The sequence below is a fragment of the Actinia tenebrosa genome, unplaced genomic scaffold (assembly GCF_029948245.1).
Source record: "Actinia tenebrosa isolate PJP-AT-01 unplaced genomic scaffold, QUT_ActTen_1.0 PGA_scaffold7__59_contigs__length_16204524, whole genome shotgun sequence".
In the NCBI taxonomy this organism is placed as follows: domain Eukaryota; kingdom Metazoa; phylum Cnidaria; class Anthozoa; order Actiniaria; family Actiniidae; genus Actinia; species Actinia tenebrosa.
This window is the reverse complement of record NW_028292584.1, coordinates 8,692,805-8,712,579: the sequence shown is the minus strand read 5'-3', so window position 1 is coordinate 8,712,579 and position 19,775 is coordinate 8,692,805. Positions and strand designations below refer to the sequence as shown.

The 19,775-nt window shown below is 34.6% G+C and overlaps 3 protein-coding genes and 1 long non-coding RNA gene across 4 annotated transcripts in view; 2 read left to right on the top strand and 2 right to left on the bottom strand.

Annotated features, from left to right (window-relative positions):
* Window positions 1–110: 110 nt before the first annotated feature.
* On the top strand, window positions 111–14,950 carry LOC116305897 (uncharacterized). Its single transcript, XR_016121755.1, has 4 exons — window positions 111–251; window positions 383–459; window positions 4,774–8,026; window positions 14,413–14,950. It is a non-coding gene; the product is annotated as an uncharacterized LOC116305897 (long non-coding RNA).
* LOC148905501 (uncharacterized) lies at window positions 8,133–12,912 on the top strand. Its single transcript, XM_089040356.1, has 12 exons — window positions 8,133–8,700; window positions 8,771–8,986; window positions 9,125–9,308; window positions 9,450–9,663; window positions 9,799–10,156; window positions 10,307–10,504; window positions 10,651–10,837; window positions 11,380–11,628; window positions 11,790–11,961; window positions 12,232–12,377; window positions 12,449–12,643; window positions 12,714–12,912. Exons 1-12 carry the CDS (start codon window positions 8,338–8,340, stop codon window positions 12,839–12,841), a joined length of 2,610 nt encoding a protein of 869 aa, XP_088896482.1. The 5' UTR covers window positions 8,133–8,337; the 3' UTR covers window positions 12,842–12,912.
* The window catches only part of LOC116305884 (histamine H2 receptor), a 73,993-nt gene continuing 64,491 nt past the window's right edge, over window positions 10,274–19,775 (bottom strand). Inside the window, exon 4 of the transcript XR_016121754.1 lies at window positions 10,274–10,546. The gene's annotated coding sequence lies outside the window, so the exon portion shown is untranslated. The remainder of the gene's footprint in view (window positions 10,547–19,775) is intronic.
* Window positions 12,422–14,388, bottom strand: LOC148905500 (uncharacterized). The gene is made up of 3 exons (XM_089040359.1): window positions 13,848–14,388; window positions 13,394–13,654; window positions 12,422–13,105 (listed from the first exon to the last, which is right to left on the bottom strand). The coding sequence occupies exons 1-3, from the start codon at window positions 14,306–14,308 to the stop codon at window positions 12,931–12,933; spliced, it is 897 nt and encodes a 298-aa protein (XP_088896485.1). The 5' UTR covers window positions 14,309–14,388; the 3' UTR covers window positions 12,422–12,930.

The window sequence follows — 19,775 nt, the reverse complement described above, 5'->3', positions numbered from 1 at the left end:
TGGATTGATCTCTACTTATCAGCTGCATTGACCATATCAATGTCTATTCTAAAATTGAGGTAAACATCTTGTTTTAATATATAGGTACCGTGATAATGATTATTATCTTTGAACTCAAACATACCATGGGCTTCCTGTGGTAGTGATGCACGTGCACCCATCATGCTTCAGGTTCTCGTTGACACGAAGAAGCAAGATGGTGTTTGGAAATAAAGGTTCGATGCGTGGAAAAAAACTTCGACCATTACACGGTAAGAAATGCTTCAAAGCTAGGCTAATCTAGAAAAACCTTAAGATAAGATTGAGTTCTTCATCTGTATGAATTCTTTTGAGGCTTTCTAAATAATTTCGCAGTTAAATATGCATTTGCATCATGCTTCAGGGTCTCCGAAAAGAAGAAACAACATGGCGGCTGGAGTGAAGCTTCGAGGTGTGGACAGAAATTTCGACCGTTACACGGTAAGAAATGCTTCAAAGCTAGGCTAGACTAGACAATCCTTAAGATAAGGTTGAGTTCTTCCCCTGTATGATTTCATTTGAGGTTTTCTAGAATTTTTCGCTGCTTAAATAAGCATTTAATTCTGACATCTTGTTAGGCCTGGGTGTTAGGTTGTTGCACGTGACAGACTATAAGTCTAAAAAATTTGCAAACGTTCTTGTTCTGACCCCAAAAACTACTCTACGACTACTGCATGAATGCTTAAAGATTTTCAAAGTTAGTTTATATGTGATTTTATTTTCTTCTTGTTTTTTTCCTGCAAAAATTTAAATATCAAATTATGTGGTATTTTTTTTCCATTCCTCAACAAAAAATAAAACAGTTGAAGCATTCAGTCCATCAAAAACATGATTTTTTTTTGGCAGAAGGGAGTGGTCGACAAATTCTCCTTGGTAGGGGACCCCTTAGTACTTTTTCTTCTTTTTTTTTTAAATCAGGAAGGTAGGCATTGGAATTCTTTTGGTAACCCAGATAAATCTGACTCGATGAAGCATGTATACACATTGTCTGTGCATGTCATAAATTAATGAGAGCAACCACTCTTTAGGCGTACAATGCTTGTAGGCACTTAGATCTAGCTAAACATTTCCAAAATATATTAAACAACAAAGCAAAGCGAGAAAATGAGTTACTGTAGTTTCCACTAATTGGATTCACTTTTCACTTGTGATTTCTAATTCTGGCAGCATATGCATACTTGAAAGTTCTGCTTAACATTTTGAAATATTGACTGAATACATTTTTCATATTCCACATCCTAACAGAAAAGTTCACAAAAAAAAAGTCCAATATCCTGTGCCACGCTGAAACAAACTGTAAAAGAAAAAAACCTTATTTGAAAATTCAAACATTTTTGGAAAAAAACAAAAATCACTATTTTTCACATTATTACTGGGTTGCCTGTGGCAGCCCAGTCATAAAATGCCTTTGGCTTTTTTTGCCTTCTCCCTCTTGCAAAATGTGCATTCTTGTGCAAGAGTACCCATACGTATATGGATTTGAATGAAGTGTTCATAGATTCTGGGCTCATAGATTGGCTTAGCAGCAGAGGATGTAATTCTGGACTTTAGAATTAATATAATTGTGGAGTAAAAGATCAGAAGATTTCTAGGATTGTAATTCAGATATTTATTAGTATTAATAGAGCTACTCAGTCGGCGGTATTCTGGCCTCAATCGCGTAGGTTAGTAGAGCCTAAAGGAAAATACAGCTTTCAGTCTCTAGTCAATAAGGCATATACATAAATATATTGTTAAATACTAAGCGGTAATAGAGCTGGTAACTTTGGCCTATATACTTTTCACTAAGTTTTGAATCATTTTACTAACCGAGTTTCGCAGTTCCACCACACTGGTTTGGATATTTAAAAAAACAAAATTTGAAGAATATAATCAATAACAAAACAAAAAACAAACAAAAAACGCTATATTTAATAGAGACTCTGGCAGAAAACTGCCTGAAAATTATCTGCAACTCATTTGATTTATTGTACTGATAGCTCACACGTTTATGTGAGCGCGCAAAATAAATATTCGTTAACATGTGTAGCACGCGCATATATATTTGTAATCGTGATAGTTTTACCATTGATTCCATCGTACCCTGAGGATGGGCAAGTATGCCAGAAAGCTCGGTTTATATTAAAACTAATTTGGTTGAGGAAACAAACAATTTTACTTATACCATAACTGCTTTTCTAAACAAATTTGTGTCTTATTTGGCCATGTTCAGTTCTGAAATAATTCATTTTGTCAGACAGGACTCTTAGTCACAGGGTCAAATTGTTGTCAGTTTAACTTAAGATGGAGCCTATTAAAACTTACTGAATCAGTAACGCAACACTTTTTTTTCTCTGGCTATAAAACCGCATCTGTATATTTTTATTAATCACGTCTCATTCCACTTCCTGCACTCGCTAAAAGATATACAAAAGCAGAATATTTTTATTGAGAAAAAACATTTAAAAGGGTTACACTTTTGAACAAATTTGATGTGAGAAAAATGAATGTTCAGAAGTTTGGGAAGAAAAATACACCCAAAATGTTCCAAAGTACCCCCTCCTTCCAAATAGCAGTGCATGACAAAGATTAGGAGTTAAATCCGAGCTGCAGCAAACCAGCACATTAGGTAACCCAGTGCATGCCCCAAGATAAGGGTGTAACAATGCATTGGAATATCGATATATCGCAATATTAAAGCCACAATAGTGATGCATCGATTGAAACTTTGTATTATCAATAACTATTGCGATAGTTGACTTTTACTATCAATTGTATCAATTGTCTCACTCTGAAATGATAACAAACATAAAAATTTGTTAGTAGATAATGTGTGGTGCACAAATTACTCATTTGCTGCTTCAGATTACAATTCAACTCTAAGGTTTTGTGTTGAAGTCAAGTTTTGCTCACGTATTGTACCTGAGCACACTGTGATCGCGATCAAATCACGAACAACAATAAAGAAAGGTGCGAAAAATTGCAAGTAGATGGTGAGCAGATCGCGAGCACTCCGTAAGATCAGCTCACGATCTGCTCGCGATCAAATAAACAAGTTTCTGGGCTGTACTGTATTTCAGTTCCTCAAGTCTTAATAATTTTAACTTTATAAATAGAGGATTAGTATGGTCATCCTGAGAATAAAAAGTCATTATTCAAATGGCATTTTTATGTAAAATATAAAGTTTACCTGTGGTTGTAGATGAGTATGAGTTACACATGGAATATCAGCCTCATAGCATTTCCCATGAGCCAAATATTTGAAAGAAAGGCACAGAGTTTATATTTCCTACTCACTGTTGGCTTTCAAGCCTTAATTTTTCATATAATGTTTTTCATTTCACCAAGTAAGATCTATTTTCGTCATAAAACATGCTGAATTTTAGATATTTTCAGTCTAGCTGTGTTATTTATTGTGTTTGTTATCAGATAGCACTAAGGTTCTTTGTAGGACTGTCATTGGTCTTTTTGCATAATGTTGTTGTAACAGTATTCCAAGGTGTCTGGTGTTTTCATTTGCCTCATGATGGATGTTTTGTGGGGAAAACAGCAAGCATTAATGGTAGTTTTTGCTTTATTTAGACTATATTTTTGATTGGAAATCCTTTGGTATTGATTAAAAGTAATGCACTGCATGAAGTCAACAAGGGATTTTGGTTACATTTGTGATGTTATTTCTAGTTGGTTTTTTTTTTGTTGCTAAAAACATGTTTTATAGGATAAGGATCTAGAAAATTTGCACTTCTATGTGATGTTTAATAAACGAGCAGGAGTGTTTTTAGACCCCATAAAACATGATCTGCAAGTTTATTAAACGGCTTAGGAAACTCATGATGTATGTTCTCGTATGGTACCAAATTCTTTACGAAATGAACCAAGTTTGATAGAGAAAATCCAAGTTAAACTTTTTGCAAATGAAGACAAATCTATATCAGATATAAAACCTCCTTCATGGTCATGATTTCTATTGTGTTTCCTTCATGAATTATTAATAAAATTTCTAAAGAAGTCTTTAGACTGATCTCGGTGAAATTTTTTTAATCAAAAACTATTTGAATTTTTTTTTTTTCAGCAGAGCATCCTGCAGTACGTTTAATTGTTTTGTCTTGATTTGCTCAGCTCATATTTCGCATGATGTATTTAATTTTCTTACTATATAATCATATAATTTGTTAAACGTTTTTTTTTTTGTTTTTTGTTTTGCCTAGAATAAGTGGTTTAAGTTATAGAATGATTAATTAAAAAGTGGTAATATCAAGTCTAAAATTCAGATCCTTTATAATATCACATGACTTACATTTTTTTTGTATAAAACTTCATGTAGTAAATGTGTTACTACATAAGTTTAGGTAGTTTCCAAGCAATATGAAGCCCTTTTCCAGTGTTTTGAAGTTGATGTAAAATGACACTGATTAGCCCTAAAATGCAAGCAAAATAGTGGTAACAACTTCCTAAAGCCAAAATCTGGTGCATGTGCAGACAAAGTGTGGTGGGACTTGAATTGTTTTGTGTATACTCTCTTTGGGCCTTACTCACACAGCAGCCATGTTTGTGTGAGAACAAAACTTTTGGTTTAACCTGCTTAAATTTATTCTCAAGCACTTGAATTGGAACTATGTGTGGATGAAAGTAATCTTCCAGTCAACATGACTGCCATGTGAATACCCCCCCTCCCTCCAAATCCCACTGCCCCTGCTTCCAGGTAACAAATAAAGGGTCTCTTAGTCTTGGCTCGCCATGGAGGACCATCATACTGACACTTTTATTGTTTTTTAGTTGGATCATCAAGGAAAGGAAGACTAGCTGAATCTATAAGTGTTAGTCTTAGATGTTATTTAGTAAAATTACACAAGTGAAAACAGTTTACTTTGGATTGATTGAGCACCAGTGTAATTCTACTAAATACTTATTCACCACAGATTGGGTGGATTCTGGTTGATATTTGCCTCAAATATTGGCTGATCTTCACTTTGTCTTTGGTGAATAATCTTTAATTATTAAATTTATCTACATATAATGCTTTGTCGTATGTAGATTTGTTTTCACCACTTTAAGAATAAGAACTCAAACTATCAAAGGTTGTGCAAGCTTTTTGTTACAAATGAAAAGTGACCACATCTTTTGAATTTTCTTACAATTTACTAAATGCTGGTAACTTATGCACATATAATGTCTCCTTTGGACCTGATGACTGGCTGGCTTGGATCAACTCTACATATTATGATATATATTTAATTGACGTATGATTTTGATTGTCTTTTATTGCATTTGACTAATATTTATTGATCTTGATTATTTGTCTCACATTGAATGATTTATTTTACATTTGATTGATTATTGGTTTACATGAAAAAGTTTCTTTCAAAATTTTGTGTATTCTTTTCAAATACTTTTATTTTTTTTCCTGAGGCAAGTGTTAATTAAGTATTTTGCATTTTTCCAATTTTTTTTTTCCAATCTTTATTTGCTTTTGAATCGGATTTGGCAAATTCCAAGAATCAATTTGGAAAAAGGCTTTTTCATAAACAATTTCATTGTTTGACATGTTTTCAGTCTGTACAGTATGCTCTCGCTGTACTAAAAAATGTCTGTGATTCTAAATGTCTTTTTCAAAGTACTAAAGAGAAAAAAGTAAGACATAATCTTTTTGTGGCTTTCAATATGGTTTATTAATTTTCTTAGTTCTGCTACCATGGTTAATGAGAGGATACTGTATACATCATGATGATTGTTATTCTCATTGATGCACCACAAGATACAGTAGAACTCACTATCTTGTCCTTGTCATCCTTACATACTGATTGAAAGAACAGCGTGAGAGGAAAATTGGGCAATCGAATAAATTTATGGTTGGGTACATTTACATACTCTGATTGGACGCATTGGTAATATACAATAAAATGATTAATTGGCTGTGTTTAACATTATTTCTGCTGTCATTTACTTTCAATATCTCCTTCGAGCAAATTTGATGAGATAGTGTGTTTCTACTTTCTTTAATTGCCATATATTATGATGCTTTAATAAAGATTTGCCTGCTACATTCTGCACTCCTGGTTTACCTCCTTCAACACACGGTAAGTCAAGTGCATAATTTACCAGCATTAAGTCTTGTATTTTTCCACCAATGTCCTCTTTTATCATCCAGTTGTTTTTCTGAATATCTTACATTGCTATTCAAAAGTGTGGTAGACCATGTATTTTGCTGTCACATTCATTTTAAGCTACCCAGAGGATGTTGGTTGGAAGGTACAATTTTCTAAATTACTTTTCATAGACAAGTTCTTAGTTACCTTACAAACACTAAAACATGCAGTGCAACAGATGAGTCAATTCAATTAATTCACTCAAATAAGTTTTTCATATTTTGCCCAAGAAAATTTCTTATTTTTTAAAGAATTAGTACAAATCGAACCTATTTTGTGCTACTGTAGTCAACTCATGGACCCATTGCCTGTTGCAACTGCTCGTAGTGTTTGTACACAAATTGTTTCTCTAGAAATGGTTCCATTTATTCTTAGAGTGGTGAAAATAATATAATTTTAGGACTATGAGTGGACACACCAATGTCAGATAGAAATACCGTACAAAATTCCAGTTGGATATTGACTGATGTTTTATGGCTATGCCATATCAATCCTGAGTTCTTTTTGTAATATTTTATTATCTAAATATTTTTATTTTTGGTCAGCTTTTACATAGTTCGGCTAAAACCTAAAATCATAAAGAAGACCTGAATGCCTTTTTTAAAGGGCTCACCAATTATCTCTCAGCTCCAATTTCATCTTTTTTATTTTGGTTCCATTTACTTAATCAACAATAAGGAAAGTCTCAAAACTATAAGTGATTTGATTGTACTCCATAAGATGTACTTAAAAAACCTGATCGAAAGAAAATACAAACAAAAAAAATCATTTGGTTTTGGTATTTCACAGGGTTTGGTGTGTTCATCTCATAGTCTGACAAAGGTGTTGCTTGAGTTAAAAGTACATCAAGAGATTACAAATGGTATACTAAAACTAAGTCGGTTTCTGTCTGACTCTGAAAAGAGATTTATTTGTAAAAATGATTTCAAATTCAAAGTGTTATTTTACAAATCAAATAGTATGTTGCCATGTTTTAGGCACTGGAATGATTAACTGAAATAATTGAAAACATTGCTTAGCTGTTGTTGGAATTAATTCACATTAAGGTGGCTCAATAGCATTTTCTTGACACTACCTTTGGACTTTAACAAATTGCAAATACCCAGTTGGAAACAATTTATTGAAAGAAATTCAAATTGTGCATGCTCAGTTGCAAACAATTTATTGAAAGGGAACCTTTTCAAACCAGATTTAAGTTTTATCAAAGTAAAAAGGATTGGTCTGCAAAAAATACCATTTGTAACTCTTGCTGTAATGCAGAATAGACTGTAGAATTGAGTAAACCAATGGTACAGTCCTGGGTTGCCAGGATCAGCTGACTCTGATGTCATCCTAAAAGCATACTATGCTATAGCTTGCCATACACCATGGTTGGCTGCAATCCTGAAAAGTCTATTGTTACAAGTACTGGTAAGGCTCAGTGTGGACATGGAACTTTTCATTGATCAAATATTAAGTGTTGGGGTTGAGGTATCTAAAATCGGTCATCGAAAATTGAGACTTGAGGAATTTCATAAAGCTCCATGCAATCAGTTTAAGGCAGCTTTTTTCAAATTGAAAAAAAGTTCCGTGTCTTAGCTGGGCCAAATTATTGCTATATACTAGGCATAAAACTGGTGTTCACCATCGTTAAATTTTTCATTAAAAAATATAAATTTCTCCTATGATCTCACTAAAAATATCACTTTGTATTGGGAATATATTTTGTTTTTGGTACTACAAAATTGGGTTTTGAATTCTTTTTAACAAAGTACAACACCAGTTTTATGCCTTTTTTAGCATCCAGTATTAGTCTTCTAATCAAGCAACACCTATGTCTTCAGAATTTCTAATCAAATCTCTGTCCCTGAGGTCATCAGTTCATCCTATTCCAAACCCTTAAAGTGCACCTACACCCTATTTTTTTCTGATCTGGAGTAAAACTTTAAGGCACAAAAAGCAGATTTGTGGAAAAATTTTTTAGATCCATCAAAACGGGAATTTTTGGTGCTCTGTCAAAGATTGAAAAATTGACCATTTTAGCCGAAGTAAGTGAACCATGGCCGTAATTACAGAGGAGATTGGGGCGAGCGGTGTGTGACGTCACCACAGGCCAACACAACCAAAGATTACCACAGATTCTATACAGATTTTTCTAGACTATTCGCTTGCTTTTATCAAATTTCTTAAATACGTTTTATTTCCAAACGCTAAAATGCCCAACAAATGTGTAGTTTGGGGATGTAGCAACGTTCCAAATATTCCTGAAGGGATTGCCCTTCATAGTATTCCGTATTTTAATGATGAAAGACCCGAGGCCAAGAAGCGAAGGACTAGATGGATAAAGTTTGTAAAGGTGAAGCGTGCAAAGTGGGAGCCTACAAGGAACTCGTGCATATGTTCTGTGCATTTTAGAGTAGAATCATTTGAGCGAAGATTTACAACTCTTGCTACCTTGGGAAAACCGGCCATCCCTCGACTGAAACGAGACAGTTTTGGAGTGAATGTTTACCCCACGCTACATGCTGGTCAACTAGACTCGCCAAAGAAACAGCAAACATATCGCAATCGAAGAAAGGTAAAAAACTCAGCTAAAACATTTACTGCAACCTTCTTATGAAACTAATAAAGTGTATTTTTCGTGATAGACTTTAAGAGAATCATTAAAAAATGCCACCGTGTCGACTGCTGCTTCTAAAAGCGTCCCCAGTAGTACTGCACATCAAGATCATCATGATGACGCCACTGTCGAAGACCCTGGTACAACTGAACCAGTCAGCAAGCCTGAGCCTATGCTCTTGCCTGTGGCACAAAGAGAAGAGGTTTTAGAAGTTGCTCCTGTCTCTAATACTGAAGATATTACGGTGATTATTATTACAACTTAGTCTTATGGGCTTTATTACTCATATGTTTTGAACATGAGTCATTGTTTATGGTAGAGTAAGGATGATTGTTTACATAATACAGTGTAGCTCAATCGACTATCGATTTTCTTTCACCAGAGTGCCGAGAACAGGGAGGACGAAAATGTCGATTTCATGGAAACGGAGGAGACATCGAGTACTAGAGACCCTACGACTGGTGAAGCCAAATGGCAAAAAGAAAGGAGACTGCTGAGAAACCAAGTAATATCCCTGAGATCACACCTGAGGAAAAGGAAGCTTGAATGCAGAAGGCTTACAAGACGTAAGTAATGTAGCTAGTCCTTATAAGTATGTGTGATTTTATAAGTGACAAACATTCTTAGGGTTCCTAGAAGGATATATTATACTAATATGTATTTGTGAACCTAATACTTGAAATCTTTATAAATATTATTATTATCAGGCCTTAAGAATAACAAAACGAAAAACAAGGCAACTCAGACAGTGGGTGACTCAGTTCCTCAAGAAGAAAGTGTAACTGATTCAGAGTGGGATTACGACAGTGATGACCAAAGCGAGGAGGAAGTAACAGAAGAAGAACCAGATGACAGCTATGAAACACAGTCAGAGGAGTCAGCAAATGAATCTGAGGATGATATAGAAAATTCAGCTCACAGGTGTGTTTTTCCCCTCTCTACTTTATAATGTTCATGTTTACTAATGCCATGTACAACATAATGTAGCTGCACTTCATGATACTGCTAATATACCCATTTAATATTTTTAACACATATCACATATACTTATTTCAGGGTTCAATTGAATGACACCAATCTGCGATCAGAGCCAAAGTTCATTGTTTTTCTGTCCCAGCTGTTATTGCTGTTCAAGTTTTGTCACTGTTGCAAAAGTGATAACCCCCTGGTAGAAGTGAGCCAAGTTGGGACAGAAGTTGTAATAAAAACTGCCTGCAGCAACCCAAAGTGTCTAAAGAGGGAAAATGTCTGGCACAGTCAACCAGTGATACCAGGTTGGGGTGTACCAGCAGGGAACTTTCTCCTTTGCATGGCAATCCTTTTGGCTGGGGGATCAATCTCCAAAATATCAAAAATCTTTGCACACATGGGTCTTGGTTGTGTGTCGATGACTACGTTCTTTAAACATCAAAGAGTGAGTGTTGGTATTATATATTGTACTATGTTTGTCATAGGTAGTTTATAATGATAATGGTACAATCAGTTAAGATAAACAAACAAATGCATCTTCTGATCGAAGATGGAGAAGAAATAGCATTATATGGATTTTGTATTTTATTTGCAGACCAAGCTGTTCCCTGCAATACATATGTACTGGAAAAGCTACCAGAAGAAGATGCTTGACAACATAAAGTCCATGGGCAGTGGTGTTGTACTAGCAGGTGATGGACGGCATGACAGCATGGGGCACAGTGCAAAATATGGTGCATATACCATGTTTTGTTGCACTGTCCCCATGATTATACATTTTGCATTAATTCAGGTGAGACATGAACTTTATCAGTAGGACTCTCTTTTGAACCATCTATAATAAAAATAGCAGTTAATATCAATTACTGCCATCTTTATTTTTCATGAACCACAAATTTTGTTTCAGCAAACAAATATTTTTTATTTCATTGCCCGCAGAGGAACCAAGTGGGAAATAGTCCTGCAATGGAGTTTGAAGGCTTCAAACAATGCATGGATTACCTAATAGGATATGGGATTGTGATCTTAACATTTATATCTGACCGACACACTGGTATTGCTTGTCACATGAAGAAGGTGTTGACAAACATTGTCCACTACTTTGATTTATGGCACCTTAAGAAAAGTGAGTTATGAGTGACTTCATTATTGCTTTGATTTGTATGCAAATGACCAATATACAGTATATGCAGAATAGTTAGTGTGATTACTATATCCAGGGTAACTTGATAAACTAGAATTATTAGCCAATCATATGGTAGCATTAAGTTCGAAATTCTTACCGGTCAATTTTATACAATTGGCCACGGTTTCATTAGCCGCACTGTAATATTAAACCTGTCAGTGATTTATTATTATGAAACCGTTATTGCAATGAGTAGATATAGAGCATACTTGCCCTGACGCATGAAAAGTTTATATATAATCCTGAAGCAAGATGATTTTTTACCACCTGTTACTAGACTATAGTCCTTTTCACTTTGTTTATGTTCACTAACTATGACTATTGTTCCTGTATTCTCTAAGGAATCAAAAGTTTTGATGTGAAAGAATTTTAAAAACTATTATGGCATAGAGTCGGGGGTAAAATATCATCTCGCTTTAGGCTTATTAGATTTGAATACATGTGCACTACCACTACATGTAGATTAATTTTATGCATTTCAGAAATCAGGAAAGTCCTCACAAAAATTTCTAAAGAAAAGCATTATGAAGAAGTAAAGGAGTGGATAAAGCCCTGTGAGAGGCATCTGTACTGGAGTGCCACATCTACTTCAAATGGTTCTGGTACTGTGATCTGGGCAAAGTTTAAATCTTTTCTCAGTCACATAGTGAATGTTCACAATAGCCTAGATGATCCAATTTTTAACAAGTGCAATCATGGGATACTTCAACCCAGACGTTGGTTATCTAAAGGTACATTTTGCATAATGTATTCTATTTGGCTTTAAGTTTCATAAAGTCCAAACTAAACTATTGTCATCTTGTGTAAAGTTCTCACCCAAGAAGTAAACAGGAGTGTAAGATTATTAATCTCAAAATTTAAAACACTTTCTAAGCTACCTTTTTTTCTTTAGGGTCAGAGGTGTATGAAAAAATTTGTAAAGCCTTGACAAAAGATTCTCTGAAAAAGGGTATCCAGCAAGCTTCCCCTTGGGCGCAGACCAGTTGCTTGGAAGGATTCCATTCCCTCATCAATCAGTTTGCTCCCAAAATGATTGCATATTCATATGTTGGAATGTATTGCCGGTTTGTATTTAGAATTTTAGCGAGAAACCTGATTGATAAATAAGATCACCAAATTTGGGTTATATATGTAAAAAAAATATGAATAGGACGCCCAAACAAAAATAGATTGCTTTCTAGAGACACGAAAATATCTTTGAAATAAAGAGAGTTTGAAAAACATATATGCCATAGGATTCAATTTTAGATAACTTGGGAGTCCAATGAACCCCAAAGGTAAAACCCTGTCAAATCCAACTGCATATGTTTAAAATTTGGATATTTTCTTTTCAGACACATTCTTGCTGCTATGCATTTCAACCTTAATCTTCGGAGAGAGGTAGAAACAACGGGAGGCAACAACAGACAAAAGGTGGTTTATCCCAAGTTCAAAAATGGAGAAGCCACGATAAGGGATGTCAGAGTAAAACCAGACTATGGTAGGCTATGTGTTGTGCTTCAAGGGTTACATTTTTGTCACTCATAATTTTAAACTCAATTTTTATTATAGGTTACGTGGAAGAAATTTTCCAGACGTTCATGAATTCATCAAAAGAAGACTTGACTGCTGCACAAGATGAATTAAGACAGATGACCCCAGCACCAATGAATTCAATGCTGGAGAAGCAGCCAAGAGAGGAGGCTCTTCAAAAGCACTTGCACAGGAAAAGCATTGTGGTTGAGGATGTTCCTCCTACTTGTGCAGGTACTTTTTACATCTTAGCTAAATTTATAAATTTTATATTACTTATACATTTTTAATATTTTTTCTTTAGATGTCCCTGAACAAAACCAACTAACAAGTAGAGAACATGCCAAGAGAGCCCCACATTGCAGCCTATGCAAAAATCCTATGAAAGGACACAAGAATGTCATTGACTGTCCAAAAAACCAAAGAAATTAAAAAAAACATCGACTATTAAAACACTAAATTGTTTCATCTACAAAATTTGTATTAAATACTTTTTATTTTTATATCTTGTCATTGTGCAGTCAAACTAAAGGCTCAAGATCCATTTCAAACCCACTGTGTAGTTCATCTTCAGAAATTCTGAAACATTCTCTGATGCGTGTGTAAGCACAGGCTGGTAGTGGAATTCGTCTCTTGTATCCCAAATACCCATGCACTAGTCTTGTGAACTCCCTATATGCAATGCTACGAAGGAAGCTGGAATGTCAATAATGAATCAGTTTAGTGTGTGATTACAACAAAATTATGATCAATAACTAATGAATATAAAATAGTTTGATTTATTAAGGTAATTTCATGAGTTTGGGGGTTGGTTCACTGCAAAAATTATCATATCCCATGCAATCCTTGGAATTAATGTCGAGAAGGACAAACTGCTTTATAAAAATATTTTTGGCATATTTAACTTTTTATTGATAAGGTTTTTTCATAATTTCTTTGGTTAAAGTATAATGTGTACATAAAGAAGCCACAAATTCAGCTTACCTTTCCTCTGATCCTGATTGTTGATATCTTTTCCGATCTCTGGTTTTGTACTTATCAGCTGCTAGCTTAAGACTCCATTTTTGGAGACATACTGCTGAGAAGCCAGGATGTTCGGTTATGCAGTTCAGCTCGGCATTTTCATCAAGGTCTTGAAGGACTTCTTGAGAATGGAGAGCTTCGTCGCATCCGTCGAGTTCTTTGCAGCAATAGCATTCGCTTATATTTACTAGCATCTCAGTAGAGCAATTGCCACACTTGCACCTTCAAAACAAACAGTAAAAACACGAATGTTCAATGTACACGTAACAAGAAACTGTAAAGCTTACAAAAGTCGCAATCTTGGTTAGTGTCATCCTCGAGCTCATTCAAAAACATTGTTTACGGTTTGGCGAAACCGCTCTCGCATTATAAATTCACGGGGCGCTTTTATGTTTCAATAGCACAGAAAACTCACCATTCGCTTACTACGCTAACGGCAGTCAATCGTTTGTGAAGCATTTCCTCAATCTTGGCATTTTCTCGTTCAGTATTTTCATACTGTCTCGTCCATTCTTCGTCTGCCAGAGGTTCTCCTGAATGATGCCCTTCGTACCACTCAGAGGTATCATCATTTCCTTCGACTGACAAATATTCTCCTGAATCGGACTGCTCAGAACAGTCAAAACATTCGTCCTCAACATCGTATTCATCTTGTAAGTCAAAAGATGTCTCTAGATCAGAGTTATCAGAGTCCATCTTCACGAATTTGTCTTCAAAAATCTCTTGTGTTTCAAAAGTACTCGATCTGTTTACTAACTTTCGTGCACCAAGCAACAAGTCATGGCCTGGGGTGACGTCACACTCGGACCCAGACTCCCGCTTTGATTCTGCGGTAATGGACCACGCATTTCGTATTTTTAAAACAATTTTTCGCATTCAATTTTTTTTTCAAATGTGACCGAAATACCACAAAACATTTTAAAAAGTTCCGTACAAACAGTTAAGAATATTAAAAAAATAGGGTGTAGGTGCACTTTAAGGGTGGCCCTTAACACTTTGTTGAGGGCCATTTTTTCTTAAGGGGAGGGTAGGTTTGAACTTTTGATCTCAGGGACCTTCGTCTAATTACCCTAGGGGCAAAAAAAATCACAAAAAGACTTAGTATATATTTTTTCAAAATTTATGGGGATTTTTTACTTTTTTTTCTCAATTTTTAATATTTTTTTTTGCCAATTTGAATTTTTTTTATTTTTAAAGCCAATTTGATTTTTTTTCTTTAAAGCCAATTTCTGTTTTTTTTTTTTTTTTGATTCAATCCTTCTTACCTTGTCTATGGATACCACACTTTGTTCCTTGCTTGTGGGTGGCTGTCTTTTTGCTTGTCCAATTTTTCATCTGAGAACCTAGACCTTACCTGGATTTGAACCCTTACCTTCATCTTGCCTCTTGTCCATTAGCCAGTGCACTTGTGTTGTATACTGTCAGTTTATTTGTTGAAAGTGATGGTATTGATGTACCTTAAATCATAGGGCTTTGTAATGGCTTGCATTAATTACCAAATAAAATTCTTATAAATAATTAATGTCTTGTTTATTGTCTGAACGAAACAAAGGGGTAATTAACAGAATAAAGGAAGGGGATTAGATGGGTGGGGTAGAGGTGCTAAGCTAACCAAAGGGCTAAGGTGCTAAGTTAGCCGAAGGTGCTTAAGGGGATTAGATGGGTGGGGTAGAGGTGCTAAGCTAGCCAAAGCATAAAGGTGCTAAAGAAGATGAGGTGCTTGGGGATAAGATGGGTGGGGTAGAGGCGCTACGTTAGCCGAGTAAGGATAAAGTTGCTAAAGCGACAAACAGGTGCAAGGGGTGGGTGCACTGAGTTAAGCAGGAATAAGGTTGCAAATGAGTTTTTAGGCGGGAAAAAGCTTTGATCCATGGAGCAGATCACGTGACAAGGAGCGTGAAAATTTTCTAAGTTTTTTGGCGGGAAAAAGCTTTGATCCATGGAGCAGATCACGTGACAAGGAGCCTGAAAATTTTCTAAGTTTTTTGGCGGGAAAAAAACGAAAATTTGAAAAGGGGTGTACCATGAAATAAACAAACACCAAAATATTGTAAAACTCGTTTATTATACATCGTTAAAACGAATACATGTAAAACACGTAATATTCAATCCGAAATATTGATCTTTTGGCAAAAATAAATGGAAAACTTTGTGTTGAGTGACATGATTTTGTATAACCTGCTTGCATAACCAATAAATGCACGTCGATTCAACATCGGATTCCCTCGCTCCTGTCAGCAGAATTGAAAACGCCTCATCCTTTTTCGATTTCATGGCGTCCATCATTCGGTAGCCTATTAAAATAAATGGATAAATAAATTATAAATAGATAAAGGACGAAATAATGAAAGACGAGGGTGCAAATGGGGTTAGTAGTTAACCGGTGATTTGCCAAAAATATAAAATGAAAAAATTAAATAGATAAATAACAAAGGAAAAAATTTTTTTATCTTGCGGTTTATTAAAAGTTACAAAGTCTTGAGCTCGGATTTAAATTTTGAAGATGTAAATGTATGTACAAGGGCGTAGCCAGGGGGTCGAGGGTCCCCACCCCCACCCCCTCGTGGACGGTGAATTTGAAATTGTCTTTGTAAAAAAAACCTAACGTTTATATTTTTATCTAGTTTGTCAAAATTTGCGCAAACCCCTCTACTGGAAGACAATAAATGTTCCTCGTATATGGAATCTCAGAATTAAATATGAGGGGGGGGGGGGAGTAAGTTGATGCTCAACGATCGGCGGTTGTAAATAACTTATAACAAAGGCGTTATAGGTGTACTTCTAGGTACGACTAAATATACTATAATAAGATTCTAAACAGTTCAAAAGATATAATATTGAAAAAACTGCCGGCCAGTACAAAAACACTATTATGTTACAAAACAAAGAAGCCATTACGCAGTTTAATAGTCGTTCTTCAACATTGGCGAGCAAAAACATACTCAAAAATCAAAGAATCTATACTATTTTTATTTGCTTTTCTAATCCTGATAGTTAGACAAAGTTTATATTTCTCTTTACCTTTTCTTTTATACGTCTAGGATCTTTATTACGGCTGGTTTCTTGACATTTTTGGAACACTTTGATGGCTTCTTGTCGTTCAGTTCAAAATGGCCGAACATAAAAAGTTTGTTGGATGTCTACGAGCCCCTTGAGAATAAAAAAATCTGCAAGAAAAAGAAAAGTTTGCTCTTAAAAAGCGTGCCCTTTACGAAACACCTTTCGTCTTTGGAGAATTTAGGATGACCACTCCCTTGAGTATCATGTCTTTGTTTCTTCTGACAATTAATATAATCCGCGAAATCAAAATGGTCTATTGATACATGGTTAATACAAAAATAAAATGTTTGTTAAAAATGGCTTAAAAAGCAGTTTTAAAAAAGTAACAGGAAATTTAATACTCCTTGAAAAAAATGCCTTAAATTTTTACATACGACATTTTCTTACTTTTAATTTTTAGGAATTTTCCATTTCATAAGATTGTGGTATCCCTATGCCGGTACCATGAACTATTACCCAATATTTATTATAACAAATATTAATAAATATGACACTGTTTCTTATTCACATCTCATCTTACGTAAAGCGATCAACCTTTTTCCAAAGTATCTTAAGTAAACACTTCATAAAACCTCAAAAGCGCTAGATGGATTTAGAAATTCCTTTCTTGCTCAAATCTTGGGGGAAATTTTCAATTTTCGACTTTTTGGATTTATTTAATAGAAAACAAGGCTCATGAAGTTGCAATCCTTAAAATTGCAGTTTAAAACTCAAATCCCGCTCGATTTTTATGACTGAAATAGTGCGATACGTTAACTGCAACCTTAACACAACACAAACCACAGGCAACTCAGATTTAATCTTTTTCGTCCTCTTATTTTCAACTTTCAAAAACGTTTTTCCAATTGTTTATCAACGCAGTTATTTAGCGCATTATAAGAGGTGTTATTCATGCAAGTTTTATTGAAAACAAAAATTAAAAACATAGAAAAATATGCAAAAGTGTAAAAACAGTAGACCGCTGACCAGATGACTGCAGACCAGAAAATAACTTTACTCATAACACTTTTCCTTTTATATAATTGGCAAATATAATTTCAGGAACGTATAGCCCGCATCCTAAGCTTTCTTTTAGTGTATCTTTTGTTCATAAAAAGCGAATTTTTAAATTGACGAAAATTTGGGACCCTCGAAAAAACGCGATTTTAGGGGTCTCAACTTCAAGAGCCTTTTTCTCTACGAAATAATGCAAAAACTTCAATTTTTTTTGTGCCAAGATTTAAAGCTAAGAAAGCAGTTTTTAAAGCACTTAGTGCTTTTTGAAAGACGTTTTTAGTTTTTTTCCTATAAAGCGTTTTTTGGCGATCATTGGATTTTGGGCTCCCTGTGGTAAAATCTTACAGGTTCACAAGACCAGAAATGTGAATTTTCGTTGCAATAAATAAAGTTTTATGAATTCTTTTAGCTTAAGACATGATTTCAATGTAACGAAGATAAAAGCGCGGAACTTGGGAAGGTTTTTCAACAAAATGATAAATCAGGAATTTTTTTAATTAAAAAAAGACCCCCAACTTGTACCAAGACAACTAAAAGGCAACCATTAAATAAATTAATAAAATGATTCAAAACATTTGCATGTTTAAAAATTCACATATTATTGCTCTGTGTCGTATTTGAGTAGAGTTTTCGTAATTCCACCAAAGATTTCTACTATTAATAAGTTTGAATTATTACCACGATGGATATCTGCTGGGCCTAAGAACAAGCGCAACGATTCAAACCTATATACATCTTTTAAAAAATCGTTTTCAGCAAAAGTCCTCTCAAGCTATCGAAATAAAAAAAGTAAAGATTTAGTTCAAGTAGGGAATCTTTATTCACAGTGACAATCTATAACTATTTTGGTCAAAGATTTCTATCATTATAACACGTTTGAATTATTGCTTTGATGGATATGTGCTGGGACTAAGAACACGTGATGCGCAACGATTCAAACCTATATACATAACGTTTAAAAACTCTTTTTCAATGAAATTTCTAATGGCGTCGAAAAAAACTAAAGATTTAGTTTAAGTAAGGAATGTATGTTCACACTGACAATCCACGCGTTTGAATAACTACCATAATGGATATGTGCTGGGCCTAAGAATACGCGCGCCCGACGATTCATAGCTATAAAAACGTTTTTTTCAGGTTTTTTTTTCCAATAAAACATTAAAGAATAGCACCTCTTTTAATGCGCTAATTAACTGCGTTAAGAAAATTTTGGAAAATTAGAAAGTTTTAAAATAGAAGGACGAAAAAGATCCACTTTGGGTTGCCTGTGGAATTTTGATTTTGCTGCAGTTAAAAAAAATACAACCGGAACTTGGAAATAAATCATTTTCCAAAAATATACCAAGGTTTTATAAGAGTTTGATTTCCTTGAAAACTTATACCAAGACAAACCAAAGGCATCTCTTAAATAAATTAACCAATATTAAATATACTGCAAAAATTTAACCCATTCAAAGCACATTATATTATTGCTCCTATCATATGTGAGTAGAGTTCCTTGTTGGTTCTCTCCTGTGCTTCGAGGGTTATCTCCTGGTTCTCAAGTCTTCTCACTCCCACAAAAATCAACTTCTAAATTTTCAATTCGATTGTGGAACGTGAGCCACAGGTTTGTTAGCTACATATTGGCTATGAAGTGCTACCCTCGTAAATCAAGAATGGTATTTTATATATAGCGAATTTTTCATGAAACTTAATTTATAGCAAAATTAACGTCAGATTTCTGGCCTTATGAACCTGTATTATTTTACCACAGGGATCCCAAAATCCCATGTTCGCCAAAAAACACTTTATAGAAGAAAAACTAAAAACGTTTTTCAAAAAGCGCTAGAGGCTTTAGAAACTCCTTTCTTAGCTTTAAATCTTTGCGCAAAGAAATTTGGACTTTTCGCATTATTTCATAGAGAACAAGGGTCTTGAAGTTGAGACCCCTAAAATCGCGTTTTTTCGAAGGTTCCAAATTTTGGTCAATTTGAAAACTTGCTTTTTCTGGGCAAAATATATACTAAAAGAAAGCTTAGGATGAGGGCTTTACGTTTCTGAAACTATCTTTTCCAATTATATAAAAGCGATGGTGTTATGAGTGAAGGAATTTTCTGGTCTGCAGTTACCTAGTCAGCGGTCTACTGTTTTTACACTTTTGCATATTTTTCTATGTTTCTGATTTTCGTATTCAATAAAACTTGCATGAATAACACCTTTTATAATGCGCTAAATAATAGAATTGATAAAAATTTGAAAGACCTTATAAAAGTATTGAAAAGTGAAAGAACGAAAAAGATCCTGC